Source organism: Pyxicephalus adspersus, chromosome 10, assembly GCF_032062135.1.
Source record: "Pyxicephalus adspersus chromosome 10, UCB_Pads_2.0, whole genome shotgun sequence".
Classification (NCBI taxonomy): Eukaryota; Metazoa; Chordata; class Amphibia; order Anura; family Pyxicephalidae; genus Pyxicephalus; species Pyxicephalus adspersus.
This window is the reverse complement of record NC_092867.1, coordinates 59,012,768-59,031,831: the sequence shown is the minus strand read 5'-3', so window position 1 is coordinate 59,031,831 and position 19,064 is coordinate 59,012,768. Positions and strand designations below refer to the sequence as shown.

Sequence of the window (19,064 nt, the reverse complement as noted above, 5' to 3'; positions counted from 1 at the left end):
TGGTTGGAGTGGCTCGGTGGGCAGATTTACAGGTGGAAGGGGTGGGTATGGTTGGAGTGGCTCGGTGAGCAGAGACGGATGTTGTGGGGGGAGGGGGTGTGGGGTTTAGGAGGGAGTCATTTGTAGAGAAGAGGTTGCGTGGGTTGGAAGCTTGAGAGGAAATGACTGCCACCATACATATTACTCTTCTATTGTGTGTAAATTCCCCCACCTACTAGATTGTAAGCTCTTCGGGGTAGTGTCCTCACCCCCTGTATCACTGTCTGTATTAGTCTGTCATTTGCAATCCCTATTTAATGTACAGCGCTGCGTAATATGTTGGCGCTATATAAATCCTGTTTAATATAATAATAATAATAATAAAAAATAGACTGAGAAAATGTTCCCTTCTGTAGCAGCAGACTGCTGACATTGTCTCAGTACAGGCAAAGTCTCTTGACAGGAGTTGAAAGGCTGTTTTTGGATGATAAAAGGTATTTTTATTTTCTGAAAAAGATACTCTTTACTGTTTACTGTAAGGTAACAGGAGTTTATATGCTAACTTGTAAAGTTAATAAAAGGTACACATTAAAGAGTAGGTTAAATATAACTGACAGGCTTGTGGCTGTTATATTTACTTACAATAGTCAGCAGTTTTTCTGCCTAAACCTGATTGCACAAAAAAAAAATCACATTGGAATGAATGGTTCTGTTTTTTTTATTCTTTGTTAAGCAGTTGGTGGCAGTGGTGTTGTGTGTTTTTTTCAGGCACTACATAGACTGTCACCTAGGTAATCCAGAAAACCCTTCAATTGATATCCTAAAAGTTGTTTCCTATCAGTTGAGAAATGTTTTCATCTGGGCCAGATCCATCCCAAACATGTTGAATTACCTAGGTTCACCCATGCTAGTCTGTCTTCTCCAGTCTTGGAAATCTTTAATAAATCAGGCCATTGAGTCTACAGTATAGGAAATGAAGAAAATTTTTCCAAGAGACACAAATATAGCAAAACAATAAAATAAAAACAGTTTTAAACATTACTCGCTTTTTATGGGTGATTTTCTCCCAATGTGTTTTGTTTACAAAATTACAAAATAATCCAGCTTTTTCTTAAAGCAATCTATAGTAGTTGCTGAAACTACTTCCTGAGGGAGCCGATTCGACATTTTCACAGACCTTACCCAATAAAAGGACCTTGGAAATGAGGAGCGTTTGTTCCTAGGCCTCCGAATCAACCAATAAAAGGCCCTCGGAAATAAGGAGCCATTGTTCCTAGGCCTCCAAATCAGCCAATAAAAGGACCTTGGAAATGAGCCTGTCAGGAAGGGCAGCTAGATGGTGAAGGGCAGCTAGATGGTGAAGGGCAGCTAGATGGTGATGCTCTGCAAGGGGCCCTCCTATGCTAATTCCTCCAGTGTGGTCGGGCCATAGAGAGGCATGGGGCCTGCCCTGATAAGGAGCTCCCGGACGGCAGTCTATCCCACTGTGTTGGAGCAGGGAAAAACTTCTGCCGGGCCTTTTGGCCTGAGAATCTCGCTAAGTGTCGCCCCCTGGAGTGGTGGACCTGGGGTACCTTAAAATCATTTTGGGTCTGGTCAACTCACTGATGATTTTGGTACACAGGCACGTCACTTTTATGGTGATTTAGCAACGCCGTCATTCTGAATCAGCTGCTCCTAATGCAGATGGACAATGTATTACATCCTGCCCAGAGTGTTATGCACTGATCACCTATTCTTTATGTTTCTGTTGTGCCACCAGCAATGGAGGGTGCTGTTCCCCTATGGGTTGGCCCTGAAGTCTGGGAAGTGGTCTGGCCCTATGGTCGAGTGCTCTCCCTTACTGGAATCTCTTTTTGGGAGAGGCTTAGTACCTGGTGGGAAGGCTTGGGCCAACTCACAGAGAATGGAACCTGATATCGGTCAGACGGGCTAGTAGGCCCCCTCGGCTTTGGCTGGGTGGTCTTAATAGACCGTCAGGAGCATTACGCATTTTTGTTGTGTGTTTTTGCATATTTACATTTTTTTCGAGCACCAGGGTTTTTGTTTAGAGGATCACGATTAGCGAGATTCAATAAAACGAAAAATGAAGGGACAAGAGGCAACCCATTGGTTGTGACCTGTCATATTTGGGTTGGTTTTTCCAATTGTGTATAAAAGGGGGCAGAGACTTTTTGAGGGCCAAGACACAGACATGGATGGGGAAAACCTTTTATTATACATATTCTTTATAAATAAAACATTTTTACATCGGCACATCCAGTCATTGAGAGTGGTGGAGCCTCTCATGTAAGGCCAGATGAGGTTTCTGAGAAAAACATCGACCGCACTGGAAGCATAGAAACGATCTGACCCCAGCATGAACTTTTACATGTTGTGCCAGAGTCGCTTTCCTCTTGAAACCTTTCCCGCACTCAGGGCAGATGAATGGGGTCTCTATCTCGTGAGTTTTTCGGTGTTGTAGAAGGATGGTTTTTCTTTTGAATGACTTTCCACACTCTGAACATGGAAAGGGTTTTTTGTCTGTGTGGATGGTCTGGTGCTCGGCAAGGTAGGATTTGGAGGAGAAGCTCTTCCCACAATCTGAACAGGCATAGGGCTTTTCTCCTGTGTGAATGCGCTGATGGGGAATGAGATTGGCTACATGGGCGAAACGTTTCCCGCACTCAGGACAAGGGTATGGTTTTTCTCCTGTGTGCATTCGGTTATGCCTGATGAGAGCCGAGTTGTCTCTGAAACTTTTACCACACTCAGAACAGGTGTAGGGCCGTTCCCCAGTGTGAATCTTTAAGTGCATGCTGAGTGCGGACCTCTGCTTGAAACTCTTCCCACACTCAGAGCAAGGAAAGGGCTTTTCACCCGTATGTATTGTATGGTGTGAGATGAGAGCCGACTTCTGCTTAAAACTTTTCCCACACTCTAAACATGAAAAGGGCTTGTCCCCTGAGTGGACTCTTTCATGTGTCACCAAATTGGACATGTGCTTGAAACATTTCCCACAATCCGAACACGAGAAGACATCACAATGATACCTCCTGACCTCCAATGACGTTGATAAGCTGAACATGGCAGATGGTGGCAGTGCCTGCCCCCGGTGAACGGTGTGATGCTGGACAAGGTTTGACCGATGGGCGAAAGCTTTTCCACAATGAAGACACTGAAATGGTTTCTCTCCTGTGTGAACCCTCCTGTGTACTATAAGGTTACCACTTTGCTTAAAACATTTGCCACATTCAGGACACTGATACAGTCTGTGTTGTTTATTCACAAATCTCCGGGAATGGCTAAATTGTTTATTACCAGACAATTCTGTCGTCTTAGGGGGATTTGGTGATTGGTCTGTAGAAATATTTCCCAGATTGATATTAGAGGTAACTGAACTCATAGGAGGACAATCCATACAATGAAAGGGATCTGGTGATACATCTGGACTGTGGTGATGATTTGACATTCCAACATGAGGTTCGTCATTGGAGGAATTCACAAGAAATGAGAGATCTGGTGATCTGTTCATATTATGAAGTCTGGGTTGGCTTTGGGGGTCAATAGTATGTGATGTGAAAGGAGGTCTCATCAGAAAAGAGAGATCGGATACCCTACCAATACTCATTGCTGGATATATATCTGAGGTAACTCCGTGACCTGGGGAGAGATCTGTGGGATCTGGTGAGCCATCCACACTAAGAAGTCCCGATTGGATATTTGGAGTGACAGTATTGGATTTATCTAGAGATGATTCCTCGGGATAGGGATCTGATGATTTTTCTATACTATGAGCTTCTGGATATATTTTTGGGGTAATGGGGTTTTCCCCTGCAGGATCTTGTGTTACATCTTCATTTTCCACTTTACAGTCGGGAGATAAAACACGATGCCATTCAGAGGTTTTCCTTATATGACGTCCATCTGCAGGAAAAGAATACGATATCTGTACATGGCCAAGAGAGGAGCATCAAACAGAGGAGGACAATGATGGAAAAAGGACAGGAAGAGACAGGAGGAAGACAGAGGGGGAGGACAATGATAAAAGGAAGGAGGTCAGGAAGAGACAGGAACAGGAAGAGACAGGAGGAAGACAGAGAAGGAGGACAATGATAAGAGGAATGAGAACAGGAAGAGACAGGAGGAAGACAGGGGAGGAGGACAATGGTAAGATGGAGGAGGACAGGAAGAGACAGGAGGAAGACAGAGGAGGAGGAAAATGAAAAGCAGTAGGAGGACAAGAAGAGACAGGAGGAAGAGGAGGAGGACAGTGATAAAAAGCGGGAGGACACACAGAGACACAGAGGAAATGAAGGGTCACACGGAAGGAATAGAGCCATAATGGAGCAGGAAGGGAATCACATAAAGAAGAAAGCAAATGTTGCAGAGAGTAATTATGAAAATACGTCACAAGTCCTCAGTCGTCTCCGGACACCCAGAATCGGAGATAAGCCTGTCCCATACATAGCAGATGGAAATGGTGCCAGTCCCCTGTGTACTATTTGATGCTGGACGAGATTTGACCGATGTGCAAATGCTTTTCCACAGTGAAGACACTGAAAATTTACCGCATTCGGCACAAGAGAAAGGTTTTTCTCCTGTGTGAATCCTGCGGTGTACAATAAGGTTGCCACTGTGGTTGAAGTGTTTGCCACATTCAGGACACTGATAGGTCTTCCGCCTTTTGTGTGCCAATTGTTGGGTTACAACGATTGGTTTATTGGATAGAAATTCTTCCTGATGAGTGGGATCCGGTGATCCATCCGTATGGTGAGATTCTGAATAGATATTTGAGGTAGTAGATTCATATTTAATAGAAGAATGTTGTGTTTCAGCAGTAGAATCCAGGAATTTTCCTTCACTGTGCAGTCCTGGAAGGATTTTTGAGGTAATAGAGTCTAACTCAAAGGCAGGAGATTGCTCGGAATTAGGGGGATTCAGTACTCCTTCCACATTGCAGATTCCTGGGTGAAGATTTAAAGTAACAGTGTTGGATAGATTTGCAGATGATTCCACGTGATTCAAAGGATCTGGTGATCTATTAAATCCATGAAAGATATTTGGGCTAATGTTGTGTTCTAGATATTCATGAGTGATGCAATCCTCTTGTTTACAGTTCGGTAAGAAGAGATGACAGCTTGGCGTTTCTCTGATGTTATTCCCATCTGTCCAAAAACAAACATGTCTGACTGTAAAAATGAACACAACACAACAGGAAGAGGAGAAGACCAAATCTGTCACACAATGATATGGCTGGTGAAGATCCAGGGGGGGCCTAGGGTCTTCAAACCATCCAATTCTTCATTGCTGACACATGGAGGAGAAGAAAGGAAGAGAAGAGGACAATCTGTCCTTGATTTGTCTCTCACCTGTGCTTATATTAAGGCGTGTTTGCTCCTCGTTATATGATTGGCTGCCTGGTGACATTTGGTTGCCTTCCCCTTTTTCTTCTAATTTACAAATTTGGCTTCCATCCTGTAAAAAACACAACATACAATAAATTGAAAATTCTACAATATAATAAATGCAGTTGTGATTTTTTGGAATTTGGAAAAATCTTTCTGGTGGGTTTATTGAGCCCTCAAAGTCATCTACCTGATGATGGTGAGGGATCTCCTGACCTTCCTGTGTGGAATCCCGGGAATACAGAGGACGGGGACATCTCTCTGGTGGGTATATGGGGCCCTCAGCTCCACCTACCTGATGATGGTGAGGGATCTCCTGACCTTCCTGTGTGGAATCCCGGGAATACAGAGGACGGGGACATCTCTCTGGTGGGTCCACAATGATACAGTCACCATCCAGACACATCCCATAATAATCTCCCAGAATTCCCTGCTCACCTCTCCCGTCAGGAGCCCAATCATCTTGTTTATGACCTCTAGGATCCCTTGCGTGTTGTGTTTTTTGGGTTTCCGGCAGTGAAGGGTAGGCAGCGTAATGGTCACCTGGTCACCGGACTTCATAGTAAAACTCTATAAATCGAAATACTCCATCAATGAAGACAAATAAAGGAGTGACGTCATGTGACCTCCCATAACTCTACTTACCTCTTCGGTCAGCAGGTGGATGATCTCCAGGGTCAGTTGTAAAATTTTTTCGGTTGTGTGGTTCTGGTCCTCGTCCATCCTCATGGAGATGGCAATGTGATCTATAATGTTCTATATAAAGAAGAGATAAACAGACAATGAGCCGGACATCTTCATTGTCTATCACACAGGAGACGTTGTGTTGTCATGGAGGAGGACATTGTGTGTCACACAGGAGACGTCGTGTTGTCATGGAGGAGGACATTGTGTTGTCATGGAGATGTGTTGCCATGGAGGAGGACATTGTGTTGCCAAGGAGATGTTGTGTTGCCATGGAGCAGTCAGGAGATAATATCACAATGACAAACGAATATACTAAGGCTGCCGATGATGATTGGGATGTATGGGTGTACAATCAGTCCGAGTGATACAATTCACACAATATAATACACACATTGTTACCTCCTCCTTCCACGTCCAGCAATGTTTTCCTTCCATGCAGTGATGACGCTTCTGCCTTCCAGCTTCCACTTCCTGTGGTGCCTTCTCCTGCTCGCTGGCTCCACCAAGTGGTGAACATGAGTTTTGCAGCCTGTGTCACCTGTGCGGATTATTGTGTGTTCACTTTGTTTATATTTGGGGTATTAATCAGCCAATGAGGTGACTGGGGTATTTAGTCCATGTTTTTCTCATTTCCTGTAGGGGGCGTTCTCTCCATGTTTTATTGTGTGGATTACAGCGCAGCCGGAATGCACAGTGAACATGTTAGTGGCGTGTTGGGGCATTTTAATGGCACATTTTCCTTATTTCTTCCTGTTTTCATGTTTGTGATTTTCCCATTATTGTATTTGTCGCTGTCATTTGTTTATTGTCCTTTTCTGCGGGTGTGAAATCTGTGATTTGGGGTTTGTAGAACTCTCCAGAGATATTTATTGCCCCTTATAGAACACCAAAAACACCCCAACTGCCCTATTGGATTCAGGTGGGCAAATTTAGAAATCTTCCAGTTTTGGTAAAAATGATTTATCTCATTGTATTTCTCAGCTGATGAACCCAAACCTTACATGTGGGAAATGGGGGCCCAAAAAGTACGGAATGACAGCCAATAACAAGATTTATGTAACACCCAATCATTGCATCCATAGCAGATCACATTCCAAAACCGTGACCATAATTATGGGGGGCCCCTCCCCCATGGCCATATGGAGCCCCATCTGGTGGTCCCGGGTGGGTCACGGCACCGTAATGCTGTGCCTAGGATCCGTCGCATGAAATACGAAGCAACTCCAATCGTCTACAGACACCAACCATCGGGGTTATTGGCAGATTGGCCCACATTATAATAGGCCGACAGCTGCCCTTTCAAGAGAAATTGGGGTTCACAGAAGGTAAGTGCCCAGCTATGTGTACCCGGCACCCCACCAGCCGCTCAGTCCCCCGCTCTATTATTATTATTATTATACAGTATTTATTATTATTATTGTTATTAATATTATTATACAGTATTTATGAATATTATTATTAATATTATACAGTAATATTATTAATAATATACAATATTTATTAGTAATTATTATTATACAGTATTTATTATTATTATTATTATTATTATACAGTATTTATTAATATTATTATTATTTTTATTATTATACAGTATTTATTATTATTATTATTATTTTTATTATTATACAGTATTTATTATTATTATTATTATTATTATTATACAGTATTTATAACATTCAGGGCGATTCTTATTTGTCGGTTGATCTTATCAAACGATTATAAAATAGATTAGAAAGTATAGGAGCGTTGTTATGAGATAGAAACCTGATAAGGATGAAAGATCTTCATAGAGCATTGACATCTACTAATGATCACAAGTAAACAAAGTTTCATGAACCTATTAAAGTTCAAACAGGTGAATATAGAGGAGGTGAATATATCATTCACATATACATACTCACCATAATGAGCCATATGCTCAGCATACAGGACTACTCCACCATGCTCATCAATATGAGGTTAGGTACTGTTGGTGGGAATTTGCCCCCATTGGTGAGGTCAGGTACTGTTGGTGGGGATTTGCCCCCATTGCTGAGGTTAGGTACTGTTGGTGGGAATTTGCCCCATTGGTGAGGTCAGGTACCAATGGTAGGGATTTGCCCCCATTAATGGGTTCAGGTACTGATGGTGGGGATTTGCACCCATTGGTGAGGTAAGGTACCAATGGTAGGGATTTGCCCCCAGTGATGGGTTCAGGTACTGATGGTAGAGATTTGCCCCCATTGATGGGTTCAGGTACTGATGGTGGGGATTTGCCCCCATTGGTGAGGTCAGGTACTGATGGTGGGGCTGATGGTGGGGATTTGCCCCCTATTGGTGAGGTCAGGTACTGATGGTGGGGATTTTCCCCCATTGGTGTGGTCAGGTGCTTATGGTGGGGATTTGCCCCCATTGGTGAGGTCAGGTACCGATGGTGGGGATTTGCCCCCATTGGTGAGGTCAGGTAAGGTACAGTATATACTGTATATACTATACTGCTGCATTGCTATGATCCTGTTGTGGTTTTCAGATCCCATCAAATACTGCACAAGACTACAGTACATCCTTCCTCCACCCCCTCTTCTGATTCCCACACCGGGTTAGGTTGTACCAATTAGTTGAACTCGATGGTATGTACAATTTGTTTTTTCAAACAATTCTTTCCTGAGTTATGTAAATTGAACAATCTAATATTTTTTTGTATTAAGTTATAGTGCTACCATATATATTGTCCCTGAGGAAGCGGATTGAATCTGTGAAACGCGTCGGATTGTTACAGCCTATCAATCATCAATGGAGATTACCTCCATCTTACTTTGGTAGATTTAGTACTATGTCTGCTACTCTTTTGGTACCTAGTACATGGAGGTATTACAGACCTAACTTGTGTCTATTGAAGTTTGTTATATTTTGTAACCAGAAAGTTTTTGTTTTTATATCACAATGGTTTTGTATATACTGCCTTTTTTGCTGAGTTTTTGCTACTTTAAATAGGATGTTAGCAGTTTGTCCATGCAATTCTACAATTGGTGCAGATAGAAATCTTGTGCAGGTAGTGCCGGGGTACATACCACATAGGGAGTGCAGGTTTGTCAGAACAGCTACAATTATTCTATTTATTGTAATCAGGACAATGGAGAACTGGCGCTGTACACATGCCAGATTCTCACCCGATACCGGCCCTGAGCCAATTATCGGGCCGGAACCATTGGACGTGTGTATGGAGCTTTACTGTATAAAATCCTCACTGTGAGTTATTCACAAAGCAAAAACATTATGGAGCCTAGACATTCAACACATTCTGGAGCAAACTGTGCTTTGCAAAAAGAAACAACTGCAGAGTTTAAAGGGTTACAAAAGCTTGCAAAAAGATCTCTAAAATCACCCCCAACCTCAGCAAAGTCATGCAAAGCAACCCCTCCCCCCTTCAAGCCTCCATCCTGCACACCATCCGGACTATCTGTATACAATCTGCTATAATCTAGGGGTGATGTAGCAGCTGGATGATGGTTTCCCCCAAACTCCTGTGAATCCTTAGTGCCATCACCTCACTACACCACCTGCGATTCATCCATGGACTGGGCTGCCAACATACACGGATATTCACCGATCTATATCAGATACACAGTTCTATGCCACACATACAAGCTGCCATCACACACAGATTAGTACCCGATATACAAGAAGTACAATGCAGCTACACAATACACACAGTCCATACAACTGTTATGCAATTCTGGAGTTTAAAACTCAGAAGAAGAAATTATTCATTTAATATTCCAAAAGCTGCAACAGAGCATAGAAAATATTTACACAGAGATAAAAAAATAACAAGAAAATAATGTACAAACAATATTATGATAAAAGCTAGAATAACACAACAGTAGGGTAATGCTTTCCGGGGTCAGAACAAAGGGAATTGCATGGAATACATTAGCTCAGCCAGGGAGCCACATCCTGCCCAACCAATCACATATACACCCCGGGATAGTGGGGGGTCACCTCCTGCCCACCCAATCACGGTCACCTCCTGCCCACCCAATCACATTTACACCCAGGGATGGTGGGGGGTAACCTCCTGCCCACCCAATCACATATACACCCCTGGATAGTGGGGGGTAACCTCCTGCCCACCCAATCACCTATACACCCAAGGATGGTGGGAGGTCACATCCTACCCACTCAATCCCCTATAAGCCCTGGGATGGTGGGAGGTCACCTCCTGCCCACCCAATCACCTATGGACCCAGGGATGGTGGGAAGTCTCCTCCTGTTGGCCCATTCACTTATTCACCCCGGGATGGTGGGTGATGAGTACCATATATGTAGGTCACCATACTGGTCATGGAGCTTATGTCCCCCCTATCCAGACAATAGATCATCAGAAGAGCCCAGTAATACCAGCAAACATATTGTGACATATTGTATAAATCATTGTATAAACTCCTATAAACATTTATGTAAATGGGAAGAGTCATCCGAGGTGATTTGTCAGGACAATTAATTAATGAGAACAGGAGAACATCTCTAAAATTACACAAACTTTAAGAATTCTTGGCGTGGTCTCCTGGCTCGAGGGTAGTTGGATGGTGACTCCCCGGGTGAGAGATGTTGATGTGATTGTGCAATAGCAGATGTGTGCCAGGACTAACAGCCAAATGTTTTATTGAGAATTACAGCGAAATGCCAGGCCTACTAACATAATAAATTATTCATATAATTACAGGTCTGAGGATTTACGAGCCTGAATATTTAAATACTTTCCCGATGCGTGGAAGATAACACCGCCATTATCCTCAGGTATACTATTGGGAACAGGGGGACGGTGGGTGATTCATGGAGAGCTCATTGTTGCTAAGAAGAACCTTCTTGTGTCCATCAGCTGAAGGACAGTTGTCACCACTGGTGGCGGAAGGTCACCTCCTGCTCATCCAATCACCTATAGACCCAGAGACGGTGAGAGATTACCTCCTGCTCACCCAATCACCTATAGACCCAGAGATCCTGCTCACCCAATCACCTATAGACCCAGAGACGGTGAGAGGTTACCTCCTGCTCACCCAATCACCTATACACCCAGGAATGGTGGGAGGTCACCTCCTGCCAACTCAATCACCTATGAACCAAGGGATGGTGGGAGGTCACCTCCTGCTCACCCAATCACCTATAGACCCAGAGATGGTGAGAGGTCACCTCATTGTTACATAGTAGGTTAGATTGAAAAAAGACATAGGTCCATCAAGTTCAACCACTAGGGAAATAAACATATTTAACATTGTTAAATGTACACAAACCCTCAGGCCAACATCCTATGAAAATTCAAAACTTCTGGAAGTCAGAAAGCCCACCCCAGTCTCTTGTGGTCCTTGGCCAATCATTGTATGGATTGAATTATGCACCTTTATCTACTTTCCAGGAAATTTCTGATGAATTCCAAAAACCCAAGAATGTCCATTAGTTCTCAGACTGGGAACAGAAAGAGCCAATCACGATTGGCTGCAGTGCACATGTGCTGACATAAGCAGAGGGATGTCTTTACCAGCATACTACTGTTCCTTTCCTGTCCAATCCATAGGCTGGAGGTGTCATCAAACCCTTCCATAACTTGGCACATCTTATGATGAACGCCTGCAATCTTTTATAAGACCTCATCCAAATGATGTGTCCAATGGACTGTATCGTGTTGGTGGATACGATGGACATTTAGAATGCCAATCATGGATAGAGGTCTAATTACGACCAACAATGTGGAGGCAACCTCCAACTCAAATATCTAGATGAACTTCTCCAGGAGTGTCAGTCAGTCCAAGTCAGTGCTGGTTGTAGGACTTTCTTACAATCTTCTGTAATGTCGCCCAAGCCATTGATGAAACATTCCACTTCAAAGACATTGGGGCAAACAAATTGTATTAAATAGTTGATTCTGAACTGCTATTTCACCAAGCTATGTCTGTGACTGAATCATCATCCCCACTCCTGGAACTCAACAAGCTTCTAAACCTCACTACAACCCATAAAACAGGACCGGCTCTCATGGCCACATTATTTATTGTACGCCTATGGTTCCCAATTATCTGTAAAATGTATTATTCATCCTGCTCTCTCTTTGTTGGCACTACTCCCTGCACTCCCCTGTCTGATAACTCATTCTCTCTCTGCTCTTTCACTCTCCTTATTTCTCTACTGATACTCTCTGGTGACATCTCACCCAACCCTGGTCCCCCACAACCTCCACTTTCCATATACTCACAGCAAGATTCACCCTTCTCCTAACCTCATTCACCCTACCCATAAACTGGCGACCCATACAACTGGTTCTTGAGAAACTAAAGCTTGTAGGACCAGACAACCGTCCCTGAGATGGAAGAAATGTGAGGGGGAAGGGAAGGGAGAAGATACATTTATGGTCAGCCAGGTCAAGGGACCCATAGAACTGGTTCTTCAGAAATTGGAGCTTGTGGGACCAGACAACCGTCCCTGAGATGGAAGAAATGTGAGGGGGAAGGGATATATTATATTTATGTTGCTCCTAGTCTGGTGGCCATATAACTGGTTCCTGAATCATAGGGAAGCCTCAACTTGTAGGACCAGACAACCATTCCCGAGATAGAAGAACCATAAACAGGACAAGGAGGCAACAGTTAAGGGGGTCACCAAGATGTGCCGGTAATGGGGTACCAGGATATATGAGAGGGGGAGATGTGTCAATGATGGGGGTCACTGGAATATGGGATATGGGTCATGGAATGTATCAGGAAGGTAGTACAGGGCAATATCAGAGAAGGGGTACCCCAGGGGTTTAAGGAATGGGCAATGGCATTTGTCGGGGAGGGTTGGCATTGGAATGTATCAGGGAAGGGGTACCGCAGAGTTTTAGGGAATGGGCAATGGAATGTATCAGGAAGGTAGTACTGTGGGATATGAGGAAGGGATACCCCAGGGTTACAGGAAGTGGGCTTTGGAGTGTATTAGGGCGGGAACACCCAGATGTTGGAGGGAGGGTTTGCATTGGAATGTATCAGGGAGGGTTGGCTTTGGAATGTATCAGGGAAGGGGTACCCCAGGGTTTTTGGGAATGGGCATTGAAATGTACCAAGGAAGGAGCACTCGAATTCGCCAGGGAGGGGTGGCATTGGAATATATCGGGGAGGGTTGGCATTGGAATGTATCGGGGAAGGGGTACCCCATGTGCCAGGGATGGGTGGCATTGGAATGTATCAGGGAGGGGATGACAGCTGACAGAACTGGTTTTGAATCATTATTTATTCACTGATTATTCCTTCCCGTATTGTTCTTGATATGAAACCACCTCACATAAGCTGCCACATTAGAATGTCTAGATATCAGCTGGAAACCATGAGTCATGGATTTCTATTGTGTCTCCATTCTCTTCCCCTACTTGGTCCACAATAACGAAATAAACAGACTAAAGATTTCAGATTGTATACCATCCATGTCATTTCATCCATTTCCTTATCGTTTTTCCAGTGTCACCATGAGGTGGTCCTTTGTCCGGGCAAAGCACGTGTTGTGGCTGTTAGTAGCTCTTTTCTGTCTCTTGGTCATTATGGAGGTATGCAAAGATGGAGGAGGAGATGGAGGAGAAGTTAGAAAAGATATCAAAGATGTCCCACCAGTCCTGACCAAACCAAAGAAATGGGAAATGGTTTCCAGCTGCCGGGAGGACCCCTTCATCAAGAATATTACAGATTTTGCCCAACTTCCTGCAATTATTCAGGACTTCTTGAGATACAAACACTGCAGGAACTTCCCACAGATCCTTGACGCACCCATGAAATGTGGCGGGAGAAACAAATCTAAAGGGGTTTTTCTGCTTCTCGCCATAAAGTCTTCTCCACAAAATTATGAAAGGAGAGCCGTTGTTCGGCAGACTTGGGGTGAGGAAACCATTTATAAGGGGGCCCACATCAAAACAATTTTCCTTTCTGGCACCTCCAAAAACCAACGTGAAGACAGACGGTTAAGGCAACTTCTACAAATCGAGAGTGAAAAATACGGGGATATCCTTCAATGGGACTTCCATGACACTTTTTATAACTTGACCTTAAAACAGTTCCTCTTCCATCAGTGGCTGACAGAAAACTGCCCGGGAGCTCACTTTATAATGAACGGTGATGATGACATATTTGTCAACACCTATAATGTAGTCAAATACCTGAGTGATAAAAGAGCCGATAGTCACCTCTTTGTTGGACAATTAATAGCCAACGTTGGTCCCATTCGTAACCCTGGAAGTAAATATTACGTTCCCGTACAGGTGTACAGCTCTGATTCCTACCCGGCTTATTGTGGAGGTGGAGGAATACTCATGTCCCGCTTTACTGCCCATGTCATCTACAATAAATCTCTGGACATCCCACTGATTCCTATTGATGATGTCTACCTTGGCATGTGTCTGAACAAGGCCGGCCTGGCCCCAGCCTCTCATATGGCCATGAGTACGGTGGGAGTGCCTGTGCCATCCAAAGATATTGACTCCTTTGACCCTTGCTTTTATAGACAACTTTTAATGGTTCACCGCTTCGTTCCCTTCGAGATGATGATCATGTGGAACGCTGTGAATGATCCTGACCTTCATTGTGGACAGAAGCTTTCTCTATATGGAGGAGCCTCAGATAAACTTCCCAACAAACTATAAGCTAGGACAAACCTGATCCAGGCCACCTACCTACCTGCCAGTCATCTGTTGTGGGTGTAGCCTGGAAGAAGATGGAAGGTTACCAGCATTCAGGGCTTCTCTGCTATCCTAGGCATGGTGCCACCCTTGGAAACCTTGGAGGAATCCACGACCAGGTAGCTTCACTTCAGGAAAGGTCAACCAGCATTGAGTGTTCATAGATTTGAGTAGCCCCAATACACAATGCCCCTGGACATAACCGGGATAAAGGGGTATTTTCTAAAAGTTTAAACCTCATCTAAAGACTCATCTTCTTATTTATGTTAATCTTTGGTAATTAATTCATCAAATCTGCAATAAATAATTTCGGATTATAACAGAGTAACAGAGAATAACAGAGAAAACTGTTCTAGCTTGGTCTGCTTTCCTTCTCTTTTGGGGTCCTCGGGCACCAGAAATAATGAGATTTTCATGCTTCTTAGGGACTTTTGGAACCCTTTTAGTCTGCCATTGTTCAGTGGTGGGGGTACCATTGGGGTTGTGACCATATACTAGAAGTTTAATGGCAGGAGGCTTTTTGTTTTGTGGGGGTTCTATTGTGGTAATTGGGTTCCCCAAATTAAACCGCACCAACTTGGCATGAATTTTCCAATAAGCTGAGAAAGAGATGATTATCAGACTTTGATTTAATGACCCGGAATATTTGTTGTGTCATATTGGTCACATTGGGGTGCCAGGGGAAATGGGGTCATTTTATTAACTGAATCAATTTTTGGTGACACTTTTCTAAAGGGAAGCCTCAACTTGTAGGACCAGACAACCATTCCCGAGATAGAAGAACCATAAACAGGAGGGCAAGGTAAGGGAGATGATATATTTATGGTCCACCAAGTCAAGCGACCCATAGAACTGGTTCTTGAGAAACTGAAGCATGTAGGACCAGACAACCGTTCCTGAGATGGAAGAAATGTGAGGGGGAAGGCAGATGATATATTTATGGTCTACCAAGTCAAGCGACCCATAGAACTGGTTCTTGAGAAACTGAAGCTTGTAGGACCAGACAACCGTCCCTGGGATGGAAGGAATGAGAGGGGGAAGGGAAGGGAGAAGATAAAGTTATGGTCAGCCAAGTCAAGGGACCCATAGAACTGGTTCTTCAGAAAATTGGAGCTTGTGGGACCAGACAACCATCCCTGAGATGGAAGAAATGTGAGGGGGATGGGAGATGATATATTTATGTTGCTCCCCGTCTGGTGGCCATATAACTGGTTCCTGAATCATAGGGAAGCCTCAACTTGTAGGACCAGACAACCATTCCCGAGATAGAAGAACCATAAACAGGACGGAATATTTGTTGTGTCATATTGGTCACATTGGGGTGCCAGGGGAAATGGGGTCATTTTATTAACTGAATCAATTTTTGGTGACACTTTTCTAAAAAATGCATTGAAAAGTCAGATGCTCCAGACCAGATAAAGTTTCCAAATTCCTCCAAAAATAGAAGACGACACCCAAGCCTAAATTTAAACTCAATCCTTTGAAGCTTTGCAGGACTTTACAGACCAAAGTCATCAGTTTGTTTTTGTCTTATTTTCTGTTTTGGATTTAACTAAATTAGAATTTGAAAAAGAAATGGTAGAGTGCGGCCAATGAATGACGACAGCTCCCATGATCTCTAAAATGTATAACATCATAAATTGCAATACACGACAATAACTAAGAAATTATTATCCATTGTGATATACTTCCTTTCCTGGTTACTGAGATATATTTTATTCTTATCATCAAAACAATTTGAGAAATATGATGAGGATCTCTCTTTGCTGTACACACCAGAACGGGGGGAGTTAAACTGCCCCCAATGATGAGAATGGGGGGGATGTTAGAGACTTGAGGATCAGCCAAGGTCCTCAGAGGTGAACACAGTGATTGGAGCTCTCATCTATTTACTGATATTACTATTAAATCTGACAACACAATATTCACACACATTGATAAAGTGACAATGCCACGTCCCAACACAATATGTACACCTTATTATTCCACAATTATCACCATAATATAGAATACATAAAACATCATTTATTACCCCCCATAACCAGAGCAAATCCAGGTCTGGTCACTTCCACCTGTGCAACATCTCCAAAATCCGCCCCTACCTGTCCCCTGAGACCCCCAAACTCCTTGTACACGCTCTTATCATTTCTCGTCTGGACTACTGTAACCTCCTCCTCTCTGGTATTCCACTAACCCGACTCTCCCCTCTACAATCTATTATGAATGCTGCAGCCAGACTCATCCATCCTTCCCACCTACCTACCCCATACACATCCTTCCCACCTACCTACCCCACACACAGCCTTTCCACTTACCTAACCCAGACACAGCCTTCCCACCTACCTACCCCCTCCACAGTTCTCGTCCCACCTACCTACCTGATACCTACCTCACCTCTTTAATTAAAGGTGACGCTCAGTCTTGGGCTTTTTCGTTGCCAACCAGATCTCAGTCCCTCCGGTTGGTAGACAAATTTTTCAGAGCTCTAGGCCTTATCTATGATGACCCAGATCTGATCTCCCTGGCCGAGACCAAGTTGCGTGGCTTGCAGCAGGGAAAGTGTTCTGCAGAGACCTGTTGCTCAAAATTTGAGAGGTGGGCTACGGATACGGAGTGGAATGATCCTGCTCTCCGTAGTCAATTCTGTCATGGGCTATCCGAGAGCCTGAAGGACGCATTGGCATTCCACGAATATCCTGAGACATTAGATGTGGCTATGTCCCTTGCTGTACGTATGGATAGACGCCTGAGAGAGAGATCTAAGGTTCCCCAATCCCAGGACGTACAATCATATAAGATGGCGCCCTCCTCTGACACTTTCTGTGGAGAGACTCTTGAATGCATGTCCGGTGACGAACCTATGCGGTTGGGGGGAGCTACCTCTGGATCTGGGGATAAGAACTTCAGGCAAGAAGAGACTCTGCTTTTTCTGTGAAAAACGGGGACATTTTGTTAACATTTGTTCATATGTTCAACACCAAGGTGAAAACTAAAAAAAAGTTGTGTTTAATCCTCATCACACTCTTAGTGGTCTGGGTGGGGAATCAGAGAATTTACTGTTGTCATTTACCGGTAGTACCCAATTTCTCCTGTCTGCTGATGTGGCGCTAGACTCCAAAATGGTGGGAATTGAAGTGTATTGACAGTGGGGCAGGAGTTAACTTAATCGATGGTTCGTCAGTTCGTCCGTATGCATGGGTTGACTACAAGCACATTAGGTAAAAATATCTCAGTGTTTGCAATTGATTCTGCTCCACTCACACAGAAATGTTTGTCACAAATGGTGCAGGAAAAATGGGTGATTCTCATCAAGAATCCATCTCCTGCTTTGTGTTGGAGGGTCTGCCTGCTCCGTTGGTGCTAGGTTTACCATGGTTAAGTAAACATAATCCTACTATTGATTGGCAAGCAAGGCAGATTCTTGATTGGAGTGATTATTGCATAGACAACTGTCTTAACACTTTGCTTTCTGTTGTAACCACTAAGGTTGTACCTTCATTTATTTCTGAGTTTGCTGATGTATTCTCTGAAAATGGAGACTAGGAGTTACCTCCACATCGGGAATATGACTGTCCCATCAACCTTATTCCCGGAGCTAGGCTGCCCAAGTCTCGGTTATATAATCTTTCTGAACCCGAAAGAGCGGCCATGCGAGAATATATCGCTGAGAGTTTGGCTAAATTTATTGCATTGGCAAGGCTACCTAATGCTAAAACCCTCGCACAAGTGTTTGTCAATAACATTGTGAAGCTACACGGTATTCCCACGGATGTGGTGTCTGATAGGGGGACTCAATTTGTTTCCAGATTCTGGAAGGCGTTTTCTACTCGCCTGGGGGTACAACTGTCCTTCTCTTCGGCCTTTCATCCTCACACAGGACTCACCTCTCCATTACACGTCTCCTCATGATGAACTAGCCCCACTGGTGAACTCACCTTCTCTTTGCACATCTCCTCATGATGTCCCAGCTCCATTAATGAACTCCCCTCCTCATTACACCTCTCCTCATGTTGTCTGAGCTCCATTGGTGGGTTTCCTCCGGGTACTCCGCTTTCCTCCCACATCCCAAAAACGTGCAGTTAAGTTAATTGGCTTCTCCCTAAAAATTGACCTTAGACTACATTAATGACATATGACTATAGTAAGCACATTAGATTGTGAGCTCCTTTGAGGGACAGTTAGTGACATGACTATGGACTTTGTACAGCCCTGCTTAATATGATGGCGCTATATACCCTGTTTCCCCGAATATAAGGCACTGTCTTATATTTTTTGAAATGCCAAAATATGCCCTAGGTCTTATTTTTAGGGGATGTCTTATTTTTCCATGAAGAAGA

The 19,064-nt window shown here is 43.8% G+C and overlaps 4 protein-coding genes and 1 pseudogene across 7 annotated transcripts in view; 2 read left to right on the top strand and 3 right to left on the bottom strand.

The window, feature by feature from the left end:
* The window catches only part of LOC140338906 (uncharacterized), a 155,616-nt gene extending 149,881 nt beyond the window's left edge, over positions 1–5,735 (bottom strand). Inside the window, exon 1 of the mRNA XM_072423223.1 lies at positions 5,557–5,735. The gene's annotated coding sequence lies outside the window, so the exon portion shown is untranslated. The remainder of the gene's footprint in view (positions 1–5,556) is intronic.
* Positions 1–19,064, bottom strand: part of LOC140338957 (uncharacterized) — a 275,025-nt gene that overhangs the window by 75,839 nt on the left and 180,122 nt on the right. The window lies entirely within an intron of this gene.
* Positions 1–19,064, top strand: part of LOC140338972 (uncharacterized) — a 93,671-nt gene that overhangs the window by 50,770 nt on the left and 23,837 nt on the right. The window lies entirely within an intron of this gene.
* LOC140339002 (uncharacterized) lies at positions 2,177–4,518 on the bottom strand. Its single transcript, XM_072423468.1, has 2 exons — positions 4,373–4,518; positions 2,177–3,885 (listed from the first exon to the last, which is right to left on the bottom strand). The coding sequence occupies exons 1-2, from the start codon at positions 4,425–4,427 to the stop codon at positions 2,243–2,245; spliced, it is 1,698 nt and encodes a 565-aa protein (XP_072279569.1). The 5' UTR covers positions 4,428–4,518; the 3' UTR covers positions 2,177–2,242.
* Positions 13,233–15,427, top strand: LOC140339692 (N-acetyllactosaminide beta-1,3-N-acetylglucosaminyltransferase 3 pseudogene; annotated as a pseudogene).

What these genes read in the sequence shown, in the direction of transcription:
- LOC140339002 (XM_072423468.1), bottom strand. Translation starts at nt 4,427, where the DNA reads ATGTATGGGACAGGCTTATCTCCGATTCTGGGTGTCCGGAGACGACTG. An exon ending in CCGGAGACGACTGAGGACTT is followed by an intron (nt 3,886 to 4,372) that starts GTGACGTATTTT and finishes CTTTTCCTGCAG; the next exon opens with ATGGACGTCATATAAGGAAA.